The sequence below is a fragment of the Polypterus senegalus genome, chromosome 6, assembly GCF_016835505.1.
Source record: "Polypterus senegalus isolate Bchr_013 chromosome 6, ASM1683550v1, whole genome shotgun sequence".
Lineage (NCBI taxonomy): Eukaryota > Metazoa > Chordata > Cladistia > Polypteriformes > Polypteridae > Polypterus > Polypterus senegalus.
Window position 1 is genome coordinate 27296552 of NC_053159.1, and position 24234 is coordinate 27320785.

At 41.6% G+C, this 24234-nt stretch overlaps 1 protein-coding gene across 17 annotated transcripts in view; it reads right to left on the reverse strand.

The window, feature by feature from the left end:
- LOC120530902 (rap1 GTPase-activating protein 1-like) overlaps positions 1–24234 on the reverse strand; it is a 327102-nt gene that overhangs the window by 44699 nt on the left and 258169 nt on the right. For all 17 annotated transcript variants that reach the window (XM_039755686.1, XM_039755687.1, XM_039755677.1 and 14 more), the window contains 5 exons: positions 8964–9064; positions 8656–8785; positions 7439–7594; positions 7134–7205; positions 5086–5172 (listed from right to left, as the gene is read on the reverse strand). In XM_039755686.1, coding sequence (XP_039611620.1) covers positions 5086–5172; positions 7134–7205; positions 7439–7594; positions 8656–8785; positions 8964–9064 — 546 coding nt within the window. The remainder of the gene's footprint in view (positions 1–5085; positions 5173–7133; positions 7206–7438; positions 7595–8655; positions 8786–8963; positions 9065–24234) is intronic.

The window sequence follows — 24234 nt, forward strand, 5'->3', positions numbered from 1 at the left end:
TTAATGTCTTAAAGGTAATGTCTTTGCATATTGCATATACAGCACCATCCAATCTCTGCTCCTTAGTGACAAGCTGACAAAGGTGGGAGTAGATTCACACCTGGTGGCATGGATCGTGGACAATCTTACAGACAGACCTCAGTATGTGCGTCTTGGGAACTGCAGGTCTGACATTGTGGTCAGCAGCACAGGAGCACCGCAGGGAACTGTACTTTCTCCGGTCCTGTTCAGCCTATATACATCGGACTTCCGATACAACTCAGAGTCCTGCCACGGGCAAAGGTTCGCTGACGGCACTGCTATCATGGGCTACAACAGGAGTGGGCAGGAGGAGGAGTATAGCAACCTTAATCAAGGACTTTTTTAAATGGTGCAACTCAAACCACCTACAACTGAACACCAGCAAAACCAAGGAGCTGGTGGTGGATTTTAGGAGACCCAGGCCCTTCCTGGACCCCGTGATCATTAGAGGTGACTGTGTGCAGAGAGTGCAGACCTATAAATACCTGGGAGTGCAGCTGGATGATAAATTGGACTGGACTGCCAATACTGATGCTCTGTGCAAGAGAGGATACAGCCAACTATACTTCCTTAGAAGGCTGGCGTCCTCAACAGCTGCAATAAGATGCTGAAGATGTTCTATCAGACGGTTGTGGTGAGCACCCTCTTCTACACGGTGGTGTGCTGGGGAGGCAGCATAAAGAAGAAGGATGCCTCACACCTGGACAAACTGGTGAAGAAGGCAGGCTTTATTGTAGGCATGGAGCTGGACTGTTTGACATCCGTGGCAGAGCGATGGGCGCTGCTCCTGTCAATAATGGAAAATCCACTGCATCCACTGAACAGGATCATCTCCAGACAGAGGAGCAGCTTCAGCGACAGACTGCTGTCACCGTCCTGCTCCACTGACAGACTGAGGAGATCGGTCCTCTGCCACACTATGCGACTCTTCAGTTCCACCCAGGGGTGGGGGTGCGTAAATGTTAACATTATACAAAGTTATTGTCTGTTATACCTGCATTGTTATCACTCTTTAATTTAATATTGTTTTTTTATCAGTATGCTGCTGCTGGAGTGAATTTCCCCTTGGGATTAATAAAGTTTTAATAAAGTATCTATCTATCTATCTATCTATCTATCTATCTATCTATCTATCTATCTATCTATCTATCTATCTATCTATCTATCTATCTATCTATCTATCTATCTATCTATCTATCTATCTATCTATCTATCTATCTATCTATCTGTACCCAATAAAACTGCAAATATAGACAGGGAAACCTGTCCTCACTATTTCTGCAACTTCCAATATATGCCCAAATATCCCTTGCTCATCCTTAACACTGTACTTACAAACGTTAAGTATGTTTCATTTCATGCCATGCCCCATAACGAACTTTCAAAAATAACGTCTTTTGTTTGGTGGTTCTCAATATTACGTTAAGGAACTTTCGGAACTGACCTCTCCTTTTGGCAGTTTCATTCCTTATTTCTGTTAACAGACGATTTAATTCATGGCAGAGATGCACAAAGGCTGAACCTGGTCCCTCTTCATTTTTCCACACGGCTGCTGTCTGCGCACCCCAACCTAAGAAATCTGCATGAAAAGGACGTCTCATGGTTGAGGGAGACAACTGTTCTAACACCAAAATTGACAAGACTTCACATATAAACACCATTTTACTTCAACAACTAACTTCTGAAACAAAAACATATAAGTCTGTTGACTCTGTTGTAGAACTAGAGGACTTGGTGCACTATCCGGTACAGTTTCTTCACACTCTTAATCCTCTAGGCATGCGTCCGAATACTCTACTTTTGAAGGTCGACGCACCAATTATGTTACTACGAAACTTACAACCACCAAAACTTTGTAACGGCACCAGGCTTCAGATCAGATCTCTGCACAAGAACCTCATTGAGGAAACTGTCTTCACTTGAACTGGCTCAGGGGAGGCTGTATTTATTCCACGCATCCCTCTCATACCCTCTGACCTCCCATTCCAATTCAAATGCCTCCAATTTCCAGTAAGGGTCTGCTTTGCTATGACAATAAATAAGTCACAGGGCTAGACTCTAAAAAGGGTCGGCATTGACTTGACACAAGATGGCTTCTCACAATGCCAACTGTACGCTGCATGCTCAAGAGTAAGCTCAGCAGACAGCTTGGTCATCTTACAGCCCAAGGGCAGAACTGCAAACGCCATTTACTGAGAGATCTGTACATCCTAAAAATGGTTATTTCTCATACACAATATTTACAATCATAAATTAAACTCTTTACAATCATTAAATTCACTCTCAATACTAAAATAAACCTATGACAATTACATTGACAATCATGTTACGTTATTTTTAAAATGTTTCATTTTCTTTTTTATAACTTCTTTAACACACTACTTCTCCGCTGCGGAGTGCGGGATTTTTGCTAGTATATATATATATATATATATATATATATATATATATATATATATATATATATATATATATATATATATATATATATACAGCATGTGTGTGCTCAAGTACTTGTCTCAACCATCTCCTCTGTCTCTAATGCAGCGGTTCTCAACCTTTCTAGTGATGTGACCCTTTAATAAGTGCCTTGCGCATGGGAAAGGTGCTACATAAATAAGCTGTATTATTATTATTATTAATACAATCTGTTGCTCTGACGTCACATCTGATGAAGACCATGGAGCGGCTGCTGCTTCACCACCTGAGGCCACAGGTCCGCCACACCCTCGACCCTCTGCAGTTCGCATACCAGGAGAAGGTGGGAGCGGAGGATGCCATCATCTATATGCTTCACCGATCCCTCTCCCACCTGGACAGAGGCAGCGGTGCTGTAAGAATTATGTTTTTGGAGTTCTCTAGCACCTTCAACACCATCCAACCTCTGCTCCTTAGAGACAAGCTGACTGAGATGGGAGTAGATTCACACCTTGTGGCATGGATTGTGGACTATCTTACAGACAGACCTCAATATGTGCATCTTGGGAACTGCAGGTCTGACATTGTGTTCAGCAATACAGGGGCGCCGCAGGGGACTGTACTTTCTCCGGTCCTGTTCAATCTATATACATCAGACTTCCAGTATGACTCGGAGTCCTGCCATGTGCAAAAGTTCGCTGATGACACTGCTATTGTGGGCTGCATCAGGAGTGGACAGGAGGAGGAGTACAGAAAGTTAATCAAAGACTTTGTTAAATGGTGCGACTCAAACCACTTACACCTTAACACCAGCAAGACCAAGGAGCTGGTGGTGGATTTTAGGAGGCCCAGGCCCCTCATGGACCCTGTGATCATCAGAGGTGACTGTGTGCAGAGGGTGCAGACCTTTAAATATCTGGGAGTGCAGCTGGATGACAAATTGGACTGGACTGCCAATACTGATGCTCTATGTAAGAAATTTCAGAGCAGACTATACTTTCTGAGAAGGTTGGCATCCTTCAACATCTGCAGTAAGATGCTGCAGATGTTCTACCAGACGGTTGTGGCGAGTGCCCTCTTCTACGCGGTGGTGTGCTGGGGTGGCAGAATAAAGATGAAAGACGCCTCACGCCTGGACAAACTTGTTAAGAAGGCAGGCTCTATTGTAGGATTAAAGTTGGACAGTTTAACATCTGTGGCAGAGCGACGGGCATTAAGCAAATTCCTGTCAATCATGAATAATCCACTGCATCCACTTAACAGTGTCATCTCCAGGCAGAGGAGTAGCTTCAGTGACAGAGGAGATCGTTCCTCCCCCACACTATGTGACTCTTCAATTCCACCCGGGGGAGTAAAGGCTAACATTAATTTTATTTTAATTTTTTTTCATTTTTATTACTATTTAATTTAATATTGTTTCTTTGTATCAGTATACTGCTGCTGGATTATGTGAATTTCCCCTTGGGATTAATAAAGTATCTATCTATCTATCTATCTATCTATCTATCTATCTATCTATCTATTTCCCATGCTGTGGCGACCCTAACCGTAAAATTATTTTCGTTGCTACTTCATAACTGTAATTTTGCTACTGTTATGAATCGTAATGTAAATATCTGATATGCAGGATGTATTTTCATTGTTACAAATTGAACATAATTAAAGCGTAGTGATTAAAAACAAAAACAATATGTAATTATATATTGTGAAATATTTATTTCTAATTACAAATAAATGAAATTTTGTCTTTATGACTTACGTTTATTTGTTTTTCTTCATTGTGTATTTAACTGTATTCACCGTATTCATGTTGTATACTTATGTGAAAATGTGAAAAGCATGGCGTAGCATGGGTAACAACAGTCTTAATATAACAACAGTAAACTACATTGCTACAAAATTGTTGCGACAGTACACGTAAAAAGCCAACGTCAGTGCGAAGGTTGAGGTTGCTTCTTTCTCACCAGATCAGAAATTCTCGGGGCAGTCTTTGTAACAGCACGACGAAGATCATCTTCTGCAACAAGTCTACTTCTGTATTTTGACTTGATAACCAACAAGCTGGAAAACCCTGTTTCGCAAAGATATGATGTTGGAAATGGAAGAAGTGCGTAAATCCCCACAATGGCGTGACGTTACGTAACGTCACACCATTCGATGTACAGTAATGTAAACAGTTAAAAATAATAAAGTTACGACAATTAAAACTTTTGAAATTATTCTGATTCAATTGTCTGCAGCATCTATCCTCGAAAAAACTAGTAACTACCAATGGAAAAAAAATTGTACAATGGCAAGTTTTACACATTAGAACAGACAAAACCCATATTTCCAATGGTCTTAGACGACCCCTGGCAAATCATCATTCGACCCCGTCGTCCACAGGTTGAGACCCGCTGCTCTAATGAAGGTCCTTTCCTCTCCTACTCTTCTCAGTAACTCTTTAATACTCTCTTCTTCTTCTCTCCAGTGTTTGCTTCCCCTTCTTCTCCATGACTACATCTTGCATGCTTCCAATGTTGAAAATCAGCTTTCCTTAGCATCCACGTCTCGATAAAGTAAAACTCTCCACACTAGTAGTGTATACATAACATCATTTTAAAGTTTTAAAATTCTTTTGCAACTGAAACAACTCGGCAGTCTTACCTCAAGTTTGGCAAACTTGTCCGCTTTGTAGCAGGCATACTCTGCATTTATAAGTTTTGTCAGCAAGAAATCATGAAAGTCGCTGCCCTGGAAGCATAAAAAGACAACAACATTTCATTCTTCAGATATTCAGAGAGCAAATGAAATGAACTGAAAGTGGGCAGAAGTGGAGTGGTAGGAGGCAGAAATGCTCTATCTATTATATAGTGCCTTTCACATCTATCTATCTATCTATCTATTATATAGTGCCTTTCACATCTATCTATCTATCTATCTATCTATCTATCTATTATATAGTGCTATCTATCTATCTATCTATCTATCTATCTATCTATCTATCTATTATATAGTGCCTTTCACATCTATCTATCTATCTATCTATCTATCTATCTATCTATCTATCTATCTATCTATCTATCTATCTATCTATCTATCTCAGACTTTCACCTTCTCCAAACTCAGATCATATTACTGTGCTTTTCTTAAATGAAAACTGTTATCAATCCCTCTGCTTCTATTTGTCAGTTAAATATTTTGGGTTAGCATGCTGTGTTTTGAAGATGTCTTTCTTCTGGCCACTTCCTCTTCAAGACAGCACGACACTGAGCGCCCAATTTATTTTATCTTTACATTCCTAACCAGCTACTTTAATTAGTTATGTTGAACATTTACATTTTAATGATTTTTTTAAATAGAAATTCTATTTCTTAATTTTATTTTATTAAAATCAAAAATAGGGCAGCATGGTGGCGCAGTGGGTAGTGCTGCTGCCTCGCAGTTAGGAGACTCGGGTTCACTTCCCGGGTCCTCCCTGTGTGGAGTTTGCATGTTCTCCCGGTGTCTGCGTGGGTTTCCTCCCACAGTCCAAAGACGTGCAGGTTAGGTACATTGGCGATTGTAAATTGTGCTTGGTGTGTCTGTGTGTGTGTGCCCTGTGGTGGGCTGGCGCCCTGCTTAGGGTTTGTTTCCTGCCTAGCGCCATGTGTTGGCTGGGATTGGCTCCAGCAGATATAGCGGGTTGAATAATGGATAGGTGGATGGATAAAATCAAAAATATTCCATACATGCAAGTCAAGTTTAACAAAACTGGTTTGAAACAAATCGATCCCCACCCATGAGAGAGAGAGCTAGGTCAGCAGAGTAGCGCTTTAATAATAGTAAAAATATGTAAATAAATAAAGGAAGAAAGAAAGAATGAAAGAAAGCTGGAATAGAAAAAGAGGGGAGAGAATCCACTTCCTTAATTTAAATGCTTATTCTAAAATGTTATTTATCAGATCCTACCAGGTTTTGAAAATGTTTTGTACAGATCCTCTAAATGAGAATTTGATTTTCTCCAATTTCAAATAATATATAACATCAGTTACCCACTGACTTAAAAGAGGTGAGTTAGGACTCTTCCTGTTTAGTAAGATAAGTATACGTGCCAGTAGTGCAGTAAAGACAATCACAGTTTGTTTGTCCTTCTCCACTTTAAGCCCCTCTGTGAGACCACCAAACACAGCTGTTAGTAGATTAGGAGGGATTGTGACACCAAAGCTGTCTGAAAGGCATTTAAAGATTTTGGTCCAGAATGATTAACTTGGTGCAGGCCCAAAACATGTGGCCCAGTGAGGCTGGAACTTGTTACATGGATGTACAGGCAAGTTATAATCAAAAGTTAGTATGCTGCCTAAAGTTTGTATGTATGTGCATACAAGAATATTGTTGGCATTGCTTGGTTTTCTGAACCAAGAACAATATGACCAATAACAGTTTCCCATATATACAGAATGCCAAAGTCATCTAAGTATTGTACCACATTTATATATCTGGATCTCTGTGGCATTTGAGCCCACCCTTCAGCAAACAAACAGAAGATGTAAATCTATAAATCCATTTTAATAGGAAGAAAGGAAAGCCAGGGAGGCTGTTGTGCTGCATGGTTTTGTGACTCGTATTATCTTCTCAATTCAATTTCATCTCCTTCTATATGTGCCCGAGCCACGTGCCAAATAAAGAACATACTGTACATGTACAAAAATGCTCCCACTTTCCCATCACTATACCTTCTTGAAAACAGCAGGGTTTGGTAAAGCAGGTCCAAAAAAAGGCACATCGTCTCTTGCCGTTACCGATACCTGGAAGAAAGTGAGATAAATCAGTTACTGTCCAGCACTGACAGATTCTCAGGTGGAAATGCATGTTATGTACCCACCCCATTATTGATACTGCATTCACTCCTGAAGTACAATCCAACATCAAACAAAAGACCTGCCTGAAACTGAATGTGTGTTTATAATAATTTATAAAAAACAAAAAACAAATAGGAGCATCAGTGTACCTTATTCCACTAAAGATCTGAGGGATTCACCTTATACCAAATGTTGTCAGAGCAAGGGTTCTCCACCTGGACCACCACATAAGCATGAAGAAAGTTTGAAGCGATCATGTCGGGTACAAACGGTGTACTTTCATCCTGAAAGACTATTGCCACAATGTCATTTCCTATGTGCCGTTTTCTCTGGAGCTGCAATGACACAAAATTACCATTAGGGGGCTCAATGTGCTCATTGATTTGTAGGTCTACTTGGCAGTCGTTCATTTACATTTCTGATTCTCGGCTTGTGTACACAAATCTCTATCTGTCAGTTCTTCTACTGGGGCTTTAAGGTCAGACGATATCACTGGTCAGGTAAAAAGGGAACCAGTCCTGGACAGGATACCAGTCTACGACAGGGAGCAGTTTACAATACCCACAATCACTGAGTGTAGTCAATAATTCTAATTTACATGCCTCTGCAAGGAAACTGGAGTATTGCTTTCATTATATAATTGGCTTACATTTTTATCATGCAAGTTTCAGTGTATATATCAACAAAAAATTATGAAGCCTTCCCCAGATTTTAACATCAGTTCACCAATTCACTATTAACTTGTCCTACTCAACAGAGCACAGCACTTGTCCAACCGCCCCATAAATCAAGTGTAGGAAACACATACACTCGTCTATCCAGTCATCCATCCATCTTACAAATGCTTTTTATAACTGCAATAGGTGACTTGTCCAGGGTCACACAATGACTCTCATCTGGCATGCAGGTTAGGTTAGTTTGTGTTTTCAGGCTGGTGTGGTCCTAAAATGGAATAACATCCAGTCCATGATTGTTTCTGGCCTGGCTTCCAGTGCTGGAATATATCTAGATGTACCAAAACAGCCTTCAACATTAACTGAGCTAGTTCTCTCTCCAGGTGAGCTTCCTGAAGAGCCCATACTTTGGGGTTCTCAATATAATATACTGGATTCTCATGGACACTGAGGGCCAGACAAGAAAAATCAATTAAGTTCTCCTTGAATGAAAGTCTGCTCTTGAACCATTAAAAGGTAACTCAGAAGTTCTCCCTATAAAATGAGTTCCACAGAACAGGATTGACAGACTGAGTCTTCTCAGAAACTGATCACACCATAACCTGAATTAGAAAAGGAGGCACAGCTCTACGAAAATGAACAAGGTCACATGACTGATAAGAAGACCATTTTCTTTGTCAGTTAGACTAAATGATTTGTATTAGGGTGACTGAATGGTTTACCTGCTGGGTATCTCCCTCCGTATATGGCAGCTTTGTCGAGACATGAAACATGATCTCCTTGTTTCGGAAGTTGCAGTAGACAGACTCTATGCCAGTCTGCCCATGAGTCACATCTAGACCACCGCGGAAACTGAATAACAAAAGCAAAGAGCAGGGTAGTCAGTTGCAGTTGTATACAGAAGACATAGAACAAAGAGCATGTGCTTAAAATATAGCATGGGGAAAGTAGGGCACTGCCGTCAATTGACAGACCACTGAAAGAGCACATCTGGCATGGAGATTCTCAAAGCAGGCACAGGCCAGCTTACCCTTTGAAGTCATGCAGTTCAATCTTCTGCCCCAGGAACTCCAGGAACTCCACAAAGGCTGGGCTTTCTTCATTGTTCCCAAAGAGTTCTTCTTCTGTAGTCTGTACAAATTTAAAAAAGGGAGGAAGACGCATCAGGGTTATCCAAAGGGTTCCATCCTCTGAGCACTCAAGGCTGAACTTGGGTTACAATCATTGTCTTCTAACCCGTCACTGTGACCTTTTTTTACTATTCATCTTGTCCACTTGGGTTCCACCCACGTTGAGAATTCATTCATGGAGATAATTACATGGCCTTCTTTAATGGTGCTCAGTATGCCCGAAGATGTCTCTAGTAGATCTAATGTCCATAAATTATAATTATATTTACTTAGTGGGCAGAGGCTTGGACAATCCAAAGGCCAATATTGCCTAGTAGTAGTAATATTGTTAGATGTAAAGAGTATAGTGAAATTGTTACTTACATGTCTGACCAACATGTAACATGTCAGGCGCCATGGTACTATAGAATTTATTTAAAAGATATAACTTCGTTTTCTTGAAAGCCTAGTAGAAACAATCAAAAATTTACATCATACTTTAGAATAAGCTGCTTGCTATTGTCATGCATGGACGTCTCTGGACCACCTTCCTAGCTCTGATCAGGTAAGCAATTCCAACCTAGAGTAGGGTTGCCAGATGTCCCTTATATATGGGACATGTCCCATATTTAAAAATGTTGTCCCCTGTCCTGTGCTGACCTTTCTGGGACACCCAAATGTCCCGTATTTAGTTCAATTTTGAATTTCATAATTAAAAATATATTTTTACTACCTTCTTATGGTACTTAGTTGTAACTTTATAAGTACTGTAACTAGTGGCTGGGAGCCCGATCGAATTGGGCTACAAATTCAACGTTTGTGAAATCCATACTTTCTCTGTAAAGAATTATTTGTTTTGTTAAGTCCTTGAAATGATTTTGTTATCATGGCACTGATTTGTGGTTAAAATAGACTTTTTTGGCTGCCGCAAGGCATGGGCTGCTTGATTTCTTTCAACCTGTCCTGCATCTGCGGCTGCTCGAGCTACTTCAGTTGCTTGTGCACGGCTGGCACGATGTCTGTCAGCGTTAGTAGCATACCGTAGCGCATGTTCTTCATCTGTCCTTTGTGTCCGATTTGCACGATTTTTTCAGCGTTAGTAGCATTTGTAGCCATACGCTGCTCATCCGTTTGTTGTGCTTGATGTGTACGTGTGTTCGCATTAGCAAGTCTATGTTACGTGTCAGTCATGTGACTTCGTTTCCTACGCATCCTTCCCACAGCCGCTGCTCTTGTGCTTGCTCGAGGTATTGCTGTGAACACCATAAATACAGATAGTATCAAATTATATATAAAGACTATACTTTCTTTTCTCATATTCTCTTGATGAAAATAACCCAAATGTAACGAGGAAACTTGTGTTTGCTGCCTGTTTGCAATTTGTTCAGTTGGTATGGTATGGTTCATGCGCCAGGAGATTGCTCAGAAAGCTGGAGGAGAATATCAGTTGGGCCCAGATGAAGGTAAAGCCATCTAAGTCACGCAGCATCTCAGTGGTAAAGGGAGTGCTTGCTAACCAGAGGTTCTTCATCAGAGATGAGCCAATTCCCACAGTATCGGAACAGCCTGTAAAGAGCCTCGGAAGGTGCTATGATGCAAGCCTGAAAGACAGAGACCAGGTGAAACAACTGTGCAAGGACATTAATGCTGGTCTACGGTCCATCGACAGCACCCAGCTACCTGGGAAATTAAAGACCTGGTGCTTCCAGTTTGGTCTCCTACCCCGGGCATTGTGACCCCTTTCAGTTTATGAGGTCCCCATCTCAATAGTAGAGAAGCTGGAAAGAGGAGTCACAGCCTACATTAAAAAGTGGCTCGGGGTTCCGAGGAGCCTTACCTCCATAGGCCTCTATGGAGACGGTGTCCTCAAGCTGCCCCTCATCAGCCTCACAGAGGAGTACAAGTGCACTAAAACATGACTGCAGATGACACTGAATGATTCTCAGGACAATGTGTTGAGGAGCAATGCACCAACCTTGGCTACTGGCCGAAAATGGAGACCAGCAGCAGCGGTGAAGGAGGCAATATCAGCTCTCAGATATGCTGACATTGTGGGGAATGTTCAGCATGGAAGAGGAGGCCTTGGCCTTACAACTAGCCGCCCAGCCTGGAATAAAGCCACTGCTCAAGCACGGAGGAGGATGGTGGTGGAGGAAGTACATTGTCAGGAAGAGGCTGCAAGGTGGGTTAAGGCAGTCTTGCTTGGAAAACAGGGGCAGTGGACACGGTGGGACAGTGTCAAAAGGAGGAAGCTTAGCTTGAACAATGTGTAGGCCATGGAGACGAGGAGTCTGAGCTTTACCATCAGAGCCACTTATAATGTCCTGCCAACACCAACCAATCTCCATCAGTGGATTGGTGAAGATCCAGGGTGTGCCCTTTGCTCCAGGCCAGCCTCTCTCCGACATATACTCACATGGTGTAAGACCAGTCTCACTCAAGGGCGATGCACTTGGCGCCACAACCAGGTCCTAAAACGCCTTGCGTCCACAATGGAGGAAAAATGATCTTTCATCAATGCCCTTTCACAACCAATATCTAATCACCCATGGACGATTGCCTTTGTCCAAGAAGGGGCTACAGTTACCAGGAGCAACTCCACACCATCGGAAAGAGGCCAGCTGTGCTTTGCACGCGACTGGAAACTGCTGGTAGATATTGGCCAACAGTTGGTGTTTCCTCCGGAGATTGCCTCTACTACCTTGAGACCTGACATGGTGCTCTGGTCCCCTGCCTTAAGGAAGGGTTACATTATCGAGCTTACCGTACCCTGGGAGGATTCTGTGGATGAGGCATATGAGCGGAAATATCTACGCTATGCTGAGTTGGCTGCTGAAGCGTAACATTGCGGCTGGACCATGGAGGTTCGCCCAGTGGAAGTTGCATGCAGAGGGTTTGTGGCAACATCTACCGTCAAACTGCTTAGCGACCTGGGAATTAGGGGCCAGAGCCAGCGCGCAGCCATCAAAGCTGCATCAGAGGCAGCGAAGAGAAGTAGCCAGTGGCTTTGGATGAAGAGGAATATTCCCTGTTGGGCCCCCAATTAATAAACTTAGGCTGCCATACATAGGTTCATGAGATTTCAGTCATTTGGCACCAAAGCGACTCTCATGACTAATTGGGAGTGGGACGCAAGCTTAGGGCTGATCACCATATAGCTGGCCGCCTCTGGTGAGGGTGTATAGTGTGAAAGGCTGAAACACCCCATGAGCCAGAGGAACACTACTGATGATGCGTCCCAATATTCTGGAAAACTTCTCTAAGTCTACCATTCACCATTCACCGACAAGCGTAACTGAACCTATTGTACGTGCTTGCACAAGGATAGTAACATCTCGTTCTGTGTTTTGTAATCTTACTTATGGCAAACTATTTTAGAGGTTGACATCTGCTGAGCGTGAAGCATATTGCTGAGGCCACTAATAGAAAGAAGAAGAGCCATCTACTGAGCATTAATAACACATGTGTGACAATGACAGACAAATGCCTGTGCAAACTGACCAGCGCTCCTGTCCTCACACCAAATTGATCAGTATGATCACAAAAGATAATGCTATACACAATGATGGTGTGACGTCACCTGAGCATCAAGCCAAACACAAGAGGTGCCCTTAGTAATAAAGAACAACAAGAGGTAAGCCTGAATATGAAATCATTGGTCACTGCAGCAATTTGACATACCAGACATACTCCACGATACAGAATGCAATAACAGCACGTCAGGTCAGGTCAGCGCAGGTTGGGGAGCATTCAGTGGTACAGCACATTGCTGCACCCATCCCGTTTGGCAACCCCCAAGGTAGACACATGTCAACTGCAACAATGGCAGAGAAATGTGTGCTGATAAACGAGGAGATCATTGAATATTCACAACTTCCGCCCATATGCAAAGACTGCTTTTACATCCTTGACATCAATGTTTGGTTGAGGTCATTGAGGAGCACTCCTAACAAAGGTTAGATCAACAGTGTGCTCACGGTTGGTGCTAAATTATAAAACTGAAAACAAAAGAATGTGTAGAAATGTTCAGCTTGCTCTGCATGAACCACCTTTATCTGAGGTGAGGGCCGGAGGCCTGCGGTTAATTCCTTCCATTTAGTTTTCCTGTTTTTTTAACCTTTGAATTAAATTAGTTTCAATCTTCATAAATAAATAAAATATATGTTTTAATTGATCTTAATTAAGGTTTTCTGTATAATTAAGACACTGCAGTGTCACCTGATTAAGAGTGGTTTTAATTAAGTGCCACCATTTATGTGTTACAGGACCCCACCATGTGACAGCAGCATCACATTTAATGGTCACAGGTTGATCCATGTAGAGAGGTGGAAGAAGATACCTATAGCAAAAAATCAAGTTAAATGAGAACAGTGTGACAGCTGCCATATCACACTTGCACTTCAGAAGAGCTCATCCACCTCAAGCTAAGTGTGTTCAGGCCTGGCCAGCACTTGAATGGAAGACCATCTTGGAAAAAGCTTGGGCTGCTGCTAGATGAGGTGTTGGTGAGGCCAGCAGGGGGCACTTACCCTGTGGTCTGAATGTGGATCCCAATGCCACTGTACAGTGACAGGGACACAATGCTGTAAATATGACGCCACCCTTCAGATGAGACTTAAAACCAAGGTCCTCACACTCTGTGGTCGTTAAAGATCTCTGTGCATCCTTCACAAAGAGCAGGGTATATCTCGATGTCCTGGCTAAATTGCCCTCCATGGCCTAGTCATTCTGGTCCCCCCTATTCATCCCCGGTTTCTAATTTGCTATCTCTCTCTCCACTTCACCATCTAATAGCTAATGTGTGGTAAGCATACTGGTGCAAAAATGGCTGCCATTGCATCATCCAGGTGGATGCTACACATTAGTGGAGGCTAAAGTAGCTCTCCACTCAATAAAGCACTTTGAGTAATGAGAAAAGCACTATAGAAAGGTAAATAATTATTTTATTATTATGAAAGGGCAGGACTATTCAGTCATCCCATTGCTGGGTTCAAGTCTCTCAGAATTGTTTGCTGTTGTCCACATAATTAAAATATTGATATGTGTGGACACCAAGAGTCGCTCCAGCTTCCCAGACAACCAACACAGGCTGGCGCAGGCACAAGTTAAAAGGCTAAAGAGTCTTTTACTGTGAGAAACTCTTCCCTGTAAGTGTTTCCCACCACCCCAGCCAGAAGTACAATAAAGTACAGTATAGAACAACTCTTTTCTTCCTTTCTGTGACTTGTCACTGCCTCCTCCACACAAGCGTTGTCCTCTTCCTCCAGACTCTGGCTCCTTGAAGTGGGGCAGGCAGTTCCTCTTATCTAGCACCTAGGAGTGCTCCCGGTGATGTGAAACTGTGGCTCCAAAGTACTCCTGTGTGAGGTTGGAGCTCCCTAATCCTGCAGCGGCCCCCACAGGGCATAACAGGGCTGTCCCCCAGAACTAAAATACTTGGCATGCCCTGTGGGCACCCATGTGAGGATCCTAGCCTGGGTTTGCTGCTATCTAGTGTTCTGGGGGAGGCAGTGCCCTATAGGAGCTATCTCCCCCCCTGTCCTTTCCATTGTTAGGGCATTCCGGCCGGGTAAGCACTTAGGAAAGTCAAGTCAAGTCAAGTCCTTCCACTTTCCCAAAATTGCAGGGACAGAAGGGTGTCCTCGCAGAAACCAGCCATGGAGGGCCCAATCACGCTCGCACTCCTACGAGGACCAGTTTGGAGTCACCGATTAACCTAACCTGCACATCTCTGGAGGTTTTTGAGAAGAACCGGAACAGCTAGAGCAAGCCCCAAAAATAGAAAGTGGGAGAGCATGCAAACTCCACAAAGACAACACCCAGTTTCATCTTGATCCACAGAGCAGCAGTGCCATCCGCTGTGCTACCATGTCACCCATTATTAAACAGTGATTTCTCAAGTTCATTTAAGACAGCCACGTTGAAGCCTGACACATATAGTATAATGGTGCCAATGGTATTTTTAGACTAATTTCAAATCCTCCATTTGTCTGTTCACACAACTGAATGACTATCTTGTGTCTAATAATAGTCTTGAGGAATTTCGTTTTTGGTTGTCATATGAATCACAGCACAGAAGCTGCTTTGGTCAGAGCTTTCAATGACCTGCGGCCAAATGCTGATTAAATAAAAGCTCCTGTTGTGATCGGATTATGATCGCATTGCAGCTCATGTTGCTGTACATAGACAGAGGCAGAGTCTCTAAGAGGTGCTTTGAGTCATTTTAGGCTGATGGTCATTTCTGTGTTAATTTGGGAAATTAATCATCAAAAAATGACATCACCTGTGGAGCTTTGGCAAACTTTGCTCATACATTATTTTTTATTTGCTTACAATGCACTTTGAGCACCTTTATATGAAAATTGCTATATAGATTAAGTTTATTAGTGAATGTAGACGAGTGCATGACTGTGCTCTGTGTAGGTCGGCCTCCTGCCTTAAGCCTGATGCCACTGGGAATGGCAGCCCCAGGGTTTAAGACTTGGAACTCCATTAAGGAGCTTTGACAATGGATTGATTACCTGAATTGGATTGAGTAGGCATGACTGAGTTGGGTGGCACAAAGGCAAGGCTTAGTGCTGCAGCCGCATCGCCCCATAAACCTAGGCTAAGGAAATAACATTCTCTCTGTGCCAGTTTCTAGTTTTCCTGCCATTTTCCAAAGTTGTAAAAGTTAGGTTACTTGGCATGTCTGTGTTGGCCCAGCATGAGTGTTTTTGTGAGTTTGGGGTGAACGAAGGCTCCGGCTGAGGTACTTGTTAGAGCAGTGGTCAGTGTCAGCATGGTGTAGATTTCATCCTAAGTAAAAATAAGGCTTTTGAGGGTTACTTTATTCAGATATTTAAACATGTATGTATTTGTCCAAAAAGGGATTGGGGTGAGTGTTTGGTTGTCTCTGGCCCCAGACTCCCATGACCATAAGTTGCACTTAACTGGGTTCAGTAATAGATGACCTGAACTGCAAAAGATGGGACAGAGTCCTACATATACAAGACCCACAGTAAGTAAGCTTCAAGTCCTAACCTTCAAATTTCAATTCACATCTCAAGTTGTGACCATGACATTCTAGCAAGTCAAGATGAAACGCTGGATTTATTCAAGCCGAGTCATAACTGAGTAAAAAAGTGCTTACACTTTCACCACTATGTGCGATTAATCTTATTATGATAACGTCTGAAGTATACCAACATCTAAGCCAAGAGAACAAAATGATTCTTAATAAAAACTAACAGTCAGTCAGTCATTTTCCAACCCACTAACAGTGATTGATATATAAAATGACTAGCCGCTCGTGTTGCCTTGGTATATTTGTAGAATGGGTTAAGGAAAGAAAGCAAAGGTTTATGGGCTTTTTAAATGGTGATCCTGTTGTTATTGCTAGCTGTCCCATCCACCATTCTATCAACGTCTCTGCTCTCGTCATCTGAGAATTGGTCCTTTTGGATTCCAGAATTGTCATAACTCCTTGCTGAATTACAACCAGGAATGCTGTCAGGTCTGATTCATCCTCTAAGTTCAAGGTTCATAATGCTTAAATTATGAATAAAACCTGGCAAAGAGGGAGATAAACAACAGCTCTTTGAATCTACTTTGTTTTGTGCTGCTCTTCCCCTCTCAATCAAGACTCACCCAACACACTCCCGGCAAATGCGCACGATACTTCTTTTTATATCACAGAAGATAAAGGCTGCACGTGGAGTTGTCCAGGTACAGTTGTGCTTAAAGGTTTGTGAACCCTTTACAATTTTCTATATTTCTGCATAAATATGACCTAAAACATCATCAGATTTTCACTCAAGTCCCAAAAGTAGATAAAGAGAAACCAGTTAAACAAATGAGAAAAAAAATATTATACTTGGTCATTTATTTATTGAGGAAAATATTACATCTGATAATTCAAAGTGCTTTTAATGAGAAGGATGTAGGAGTCGTAATGGACTCATCACTATCAGCTTCCAGCCAGTGTTCAGAAGCCATTGACAAGTCTAACAGAATGTTGGGTTATACAGAGTCCTGATGTGTAGTACTGTACAAGCTAAAGCAGACAATGGAGTACAGGCTGTAGTTTTGGTTTCTGGGTTACAGAAAAGACGCAACAGCAGTAGAAATGTCCACAGAAGATCAACTAGTCTGATTCCTGGATTGCAGGGTATGAGTTATGAAGAAAGGTTAAAATAGTTGAACCTTTTCAGTTTGAGCGAAAGGTGTTTAAGAAGTGATTCAAGTATTTAAAAATTACGAAAGGAATTAGTACAATGGATACAGGCCGTTAATTTAAAGTGAGTTCAACAAGACCATATATATGGACTACTGGTGGTTACTGTTGCATCGCTACTAAATATTTGACATTGGTATTGATATTAGCTTTGGGTCCCTAGTACCGGAACCAGAACTGTTCTGAAGCAAAATACGGATAACTCCAACCTCCCTGGCATGCTTGCCGTCGTGTCTTACTCTCATTCCCTAGTATGCTGTGCCATTGTGCCGCACTATACTCTGCTCGCCTCTTGATAGCTGTGAAGTTCCAATTACATTGATGCAGAACGGATATTTTTAAACAACTGCTATAGTGAATGTTGAGGGAACAGTGGAGAAATGGTACAGTACCAAAAATCCTGAAATGCTGGTACTGTACCATTTTAAAATGTGTTTTTCAGTACTTTTATACCACATAACTGTAATGGGGACACAGTTGGAAACTTATTAAAGGTAAACTTCATACAAACATTAGGAAGTTTTCCTTCACTCCGTGAACCAAAGATACAAGGAACAAGATACCAAGTAGTGTGGTAGACAGTAGGACTTTAGGGCATTCAAAAGTCGACGTGATGCTATTTGGAAGGAATTAAGTGGGCAGCATTGGCAAGCTTTGCGGGGATAAATGATCTGTTCTTGTCGACATTTTTTAAAATGTTCTAATGATGAACTGAAGTGGGCACAGCAGATTTCAGCTCTTGTCACTTTCTCAGAGGTCTGAGGACAGCTCACAGCTCTCCATTAGTTTTCACAAACTTCTACCTCACAGGCTGCATCACATTGTGGCACGGCACACGTGCAGTTCAAGATGGTAAAGCACTGCAGACAAGGGTGAAGGCGGCACAGCTGCCTTCTGGTCATGGCACTTGCTGCATTAGAAAGTCAAACAGGATAATTAAAGGCCTCAGTCACCATGCACAGCTGCTTTTCTCACTCCTGCCTTCTGGCAGATGGTACAGGGCATTGGCACTCGCACCAGTAGAGTGGTTACTGAACATTCATTCATAAGAATTCAAATATTGTAACAAACTGTGTGAAAAATACTATATATAACACATGCAAATACATATTTTATATAACTGTATATATACATTTCATGCTTAATATACTGCATGTTTAATTATTTATAGCTTTTCCTATTGTGTTTTTGTCAAGTTTTCTGAGGAGACATGACAAGTATGAATTTCTGTGTACTACATTCATATGACAATAGATTTGACTTGACTTATATTAAACATGTATGGAGCCCTGTAGGTGTGAGGCAAAAAAAAAAATATGTTTGAACAATTTATTAATCCATTTGAACAAATTATTAGTCCATTCAAGTGAATTATGAATCCATTCAAATGAATCAGTAACTCGTTTGAACAAATTACGTAACTCATTCAAACGAATTAGTAACTCGTGCCAATGAATGATATCATTTGTTTGAATGGATTATTTTTATTCTTTTCTTATTTTAGTAGCTATTTATTTTTTCTGCTATTCAGTTTAGTGAACCAGAACCAGAAGAGTACAGCCAGCCAACATTTTCAGTCTATTCTACGCTGCTCAGTGCCATTCTTAACTAGGCTTTAAACTTACCTTTTCTTTTATTAACATTTCCACCACTGACTCTGGAATATCATGTTAATAATAATAATAATAATAATAATAATAATAATAATAATAATAATAATAATAATAATAATAATAATAATAATAATACGTTATTTATATAGTTCTCAGGGCGGCATGGTGGCGCAGTGGGTAGCACTGCTGCCTCACAGTAAGGAGACTCGGGTTCGCTTCCCGGGTCCTCCCTGGGTGGACTTTACATGTTCTCCCCGTGTCTATGTGGGTTTCCTCCCACAGTCCAAAGACATGCAGGTCAGATACATTGGCGATTCTAAATTGTCCCCAATGTGTGTTTGGTGGGTGTGTGTGCGCCCTGCCCGGGGTTTGTTTCCTGCCTTGCACCTTATGTTGGCTGGGATTGGCTCCAGCAGACCCCTGTGACCCTGTAGTTAGGATATAGTGGGTTGGATAATGGATGGATGGATAGTTCTCAGAGAAAATTCCATAAATCCATTTTTGTAAATTCTCCTGTGTGTTTGAAACTCATTTCAAGTCTCCACAAAATAACTGTTTCAACCGCAGTGGTCTTCCAAATTGTTCCTCCTCCGGTTCACTAATGTTAACACACACAACTTACACTGAACTGCAAGCCAGGAAAACTGTATGGGGCTCCATAATAAAAACTGGACTGCAAGGGAGAAAAATAATAATCTGTTTAAAGAAATTAATACAGGACAGAGTTCCATACTACTGAAACAAGAAAAAAAAATAATACAGTAATCCCTCGTTATATCGCGCTTCGACTTTCGCGGCTTCACTCTATCGCAGATTTTAAATGTAAGCACATCTAAATATATATCATGGATTTTTCGCTGGTTCGCCGCTTTCTGCGGACAATGGGTCTTTTAATTTAGGTTACATGCTTCCTCAGTTTGATTGCCCAGTTGATTTCATACAAGGGACGCTATTGGCGGATGGCTTAGAAGCTGCCCAATCAGAGCATGTATTACATATTTATGGGGGGATATTTTGGACAAAATGAAATAAATAAATAAATGCGTAAATAAATAAAAGTACTGTGAAATGTGAGCATAAATAAATAAATGTATCATGAAATGAAGCCTTAATAAATAAATGTATCGTGAAATGATAGCATAAATAAATAAATGTGTCACGAAATATGTTTTTCGTTGCTTATTTATTTATTTCATTTTGTCCGTAACATTCCTGCAAACCGTCGTGAAATACGGCTTGAAATAAAACTGTCACCTTCACTCGTCAAAGTTGAGAGGGTGGGCTCTAACACGCCCTCTAGTTTCTGATTGGTGAATCGACAGCACAAGAATGAATTAGAAAAATGCTTACTACTGCCGATGAAATGGATTCTGATATTACGTATTTCATCCATCCATTGTCTAACCCGCTGAATCCGAATAGGGTCACGGGGGTCTGCTGGAGCCAATCCCAGCCAACACAGGGCACAAGGCAGGAACCAATCCTGGGCAGGGTGCCAACCCACCGCAGGACACGCACAAACACACCCACACACCAAGCACACACTAGGGCCAATTTAGAATCACGTATTTCAGAGAGAGAATTGAAGATTTATCGGAAGAAATTACAATGTTGGCGGCCCTTTTAGACTCCGATATAGATGAAACTGTTTTTGAAATTATCAAAGAACAGGTGGAACGGACTCTACTACACTCCAGTTCAGGTGACTCAGTTTCCTGCTCTGGACGTCCATCCTTTGACATTCCAGCTGAGTCAATAGAACACCTTTCTGTCATGCGGTTTAAAAGTACAACAGATTGCAGATCTGTATGATGTATCAGAGAAGACGATCACAAGGCAAATGAGCCAGTTTGATATACGGTAAGCTGCAACGGCTGTATTAGTTTAGGTACTTTGACATGGAATGCCCAAAGCAGCTCCAACTAATATTTATTGACTCAGCTGGAATGTCAAAGGATGGACGTCCAGAGCAGGAAACTGAGTCACCTGAACTGGAGTGTAGTAGAGTCCGTTCCACCTGTTCTTTGATAATTTCAAAAATAGTTTAATCTATATCGGAGTCTAAAAGGGCCGCCAACATTGTCATTTCTTCCGATAAATCTTCAATTCTCTCTGAAATACGTAATATCTTCGGCAGAATCCATTTCATCGGCAGTAGTAAGCATTTTTCTAATTCATTCTTGTGCTGTCGATTCACCAATCAGAAACTAGAGGGCGTGTTAGAGCCCACCCTCTCAACTTTGACGAGTGAAACTGACAGTTTTATTTCAAGCCGTATTTCACGACGGTTTGCAGGAATGTTACGGACAAAATAAAATAAATAAATAAGCAACGAAAAACATATTTCGTGACACATTTATTTATTTATGCTATCATTTCACGATACATTTATTTATTAAGGCTTCATTTCATGATACATTTATTTATTTATGCTCACATTTCACAGTACTTTTATTTATTTACGCATTTATTTATTTATTTCATTTTGTCCGAAATATTCCTCCATACATATTAACTAAAACTCCTCAATGATATAAGATATGCTTCCCGCGCGGTGCTTGAGATTGTTTGCTTCTCTCTATCTTTCTCACTCTCTCTGCCTGACGGAGGGGGTGTGAGCAGAGGGGCTGTTTGCACAGAGGACACGGACGCTCCTCTACAAAATGCCGCTTCTGTATACTTAAAAGCACGTATTGATTTTTTGATTGTTCCTGACAGCGCTCTTTTGAAGATAAGATATGTTTGCATTCTTTTAATTGTGAGAAAGAACTGTCATCTCTGTCTTGTCATGGAGCACAGTTTAAACTTTTGACTAACGGGTGTTATTTCATGTCTAGAGGGCTCTAATAATGTTAACAGGGTGGGAGAGTTTATAAGGGCTTAAAATATATAAAAATAACCATACAAACATATGGTTTCTACTTCGTGGATTTTCACCTATCGCGGGGGGGTCTGGAACGCAACCCCCGCGATCGAGGAGGGATTACTTGTAATCCATTCGAACGAGTTATGTAATTCCTTCAAACAAGTTCAAAATTCATTTAAACAGATTTAACAGATTTTTTGTTTTTGTTTGCTTAACACCTATTATCCATAAATAAGTACTACAAAAAGGAAATTATTTTTGATGTGGCACTGAGGTGTAACTGGTGGCCATTTTCATTACTGTGCTGGACCCCCCTGTGTTTTCATCAGGCACTTCCTTATACAAAGTGGATATAAAATTAACCTCATCATATTCTGTTATAACAACGTAACACTCTCATACCCACGTAGGCTGATTCAGGGTGTTGGGTGGAGCTGGGCACAAGGCAGAAGACAGTCGTGGACAGGGTGCCAGTCCTTTACAGTGCCCACTAACTCTCACACTCATAAGGGGGCCAAAGTGGAATCATCAGTCAGCCTAATCCTCCACGTGTATTGGGATGTAGGAGTAAAACGGGAGTACCTGGTGGAAATCGCACAATGCCACACAGTCCATTTGAACAAAGAGTTGGGAGAGGTTGAGATTCAAGTCCCGGATGCTCTTAATTTAATTGTCATTGATCAACACAAAGAAAATTAAATGGAAAAGCTAATTTAACTAATCTGTCTAATTTAATTATTAATTAAAAGTAACAGATTCCTCCTGCATTCAGCCCCATAGAATCAATACTGGGCATAAACACATGGAGTACAAATTGGAGTCATGATTCATTTAGGAGGAGTCCCTGCCAAATCTGCACATTGGGGCACAGTGAGATTATCCATTCTACTTTGTAAAGTTGTTGCCGTTCTCAAGTTTTCATTTTCTGTCCTCTGAAGTTTGGAAATTTGATTTATTAATCTGTCAGAGATGAATGCAATGTGTTTTTAGAAGAGAGGACTTCCATTAATAAAAGGGGATGGTGCTTTCTGCACCCATCTGTGAAGGTGCCTTAAGGTTACTTAAAATTAACTGGAGCGCACTACAGAAAGCACATTCTAGAAACGTCTGTCAGCCATCATCCCAATGAAGCTCACTGCATCCATGAATAAAACAGTGCAGGTAGTTATTGCCACTGGGACTGTCTTTTCTCAAGTGTCATGGAAGCCACTAGAGATTATCTGTCTCTAGAGTAGGTAAATGGGTGACTTACACTTAGCCAGACAGTCCGGTTAAACAGCCCCCATTGATGTATGGCATCTACAGAGAAGGAAAGTCAGTTTCGTAGACGTGTGTAGGAAATATCAAGAACTCAAACAGAGGATTGTCTTCCGCCATGAGATGAAGCTGGACCTCAGTCTTGCTTGCAGTCAAATGTTGGCCCTGCTCCGTTAGAACAGCGTTTCTTTAACTATTTGGGCCATGAAGAGTCATGAATTACAATTGAAGAGAATGAGAAAGGGTCACTAAACGGTTTAAGGAAAGCCCTTTGATGGGTCACTGCTGGAATGGCTGAAACAAACTCCCTGGGTGCAGTTTGTCAGCAATTCTCCATGGGAGAACCTCCCCCTTTGAAGACAACCAGTAGAGGTTATGCAAAGGGGACAAAGGCAATCTGTGGTGACTCTCTAAGGGCTGGTGGACGATTTGCTGTGTTTTTCCAAGGAGGACCAACCCTCTCCCAGAAGATGTTTGACGGAAGGCACGGCAGTATTGGGTAGCAAAGTCAAGGAACAACCAAATTGGGCTCTAAGAAAATGTTTGAGAACTGCTGCTCTACAGGAATAAGAAACCAAACCTTGACACCCGCTTGAGTGGAAGATGAACTCTATACATTCAAGTGGACTTTCGAATTTGAGTGAGCCTCACTTACTGTATGTCATACCATTTTCTGGTGCCACCATGGCACAAAACAGCAGATACCCTTACTGAAAAAGAAGCTTTACCTGTAAATGAACTAAATCACAAATAAGAAAGTGTCTTCTATTAGACCAGTGTTTTCCAACCTTTATTTCTGTGGTGGCACACTTTCTGTAACCAGAAATATCCCAAGGCACACCACTGTTCTGCTAATCACAAGCACATTATATCTCATACATGTGCTCAACTGGTTCAGACCGAGGGAAGCTATACTATCATTTCCAGGGCATACCTGGGCAGTTCTCATGGCACACCACTATGCCATGGGACACTGGTTGAAAAACACTGTATTAGACTGATGAACATGTAGCAGTATGTGTCGGCAATGCAAGAGGTTTGACAAGTGGAGCTTCAATATGTGAGTTTATAAGGTAGCATGAGGCAACTACTGGAATTCCCAAGAGGTCCAATACGTCAAAATTATTTAATGTGTCAAGGGGAACAGTCTCAAAAATAATGACTACTAGCTTCGTTCTCTAACCATCGGACCTGTGCTACACGCTAGCCACTTTGCGGTTCAGCCGCTCACGTATGGGGAT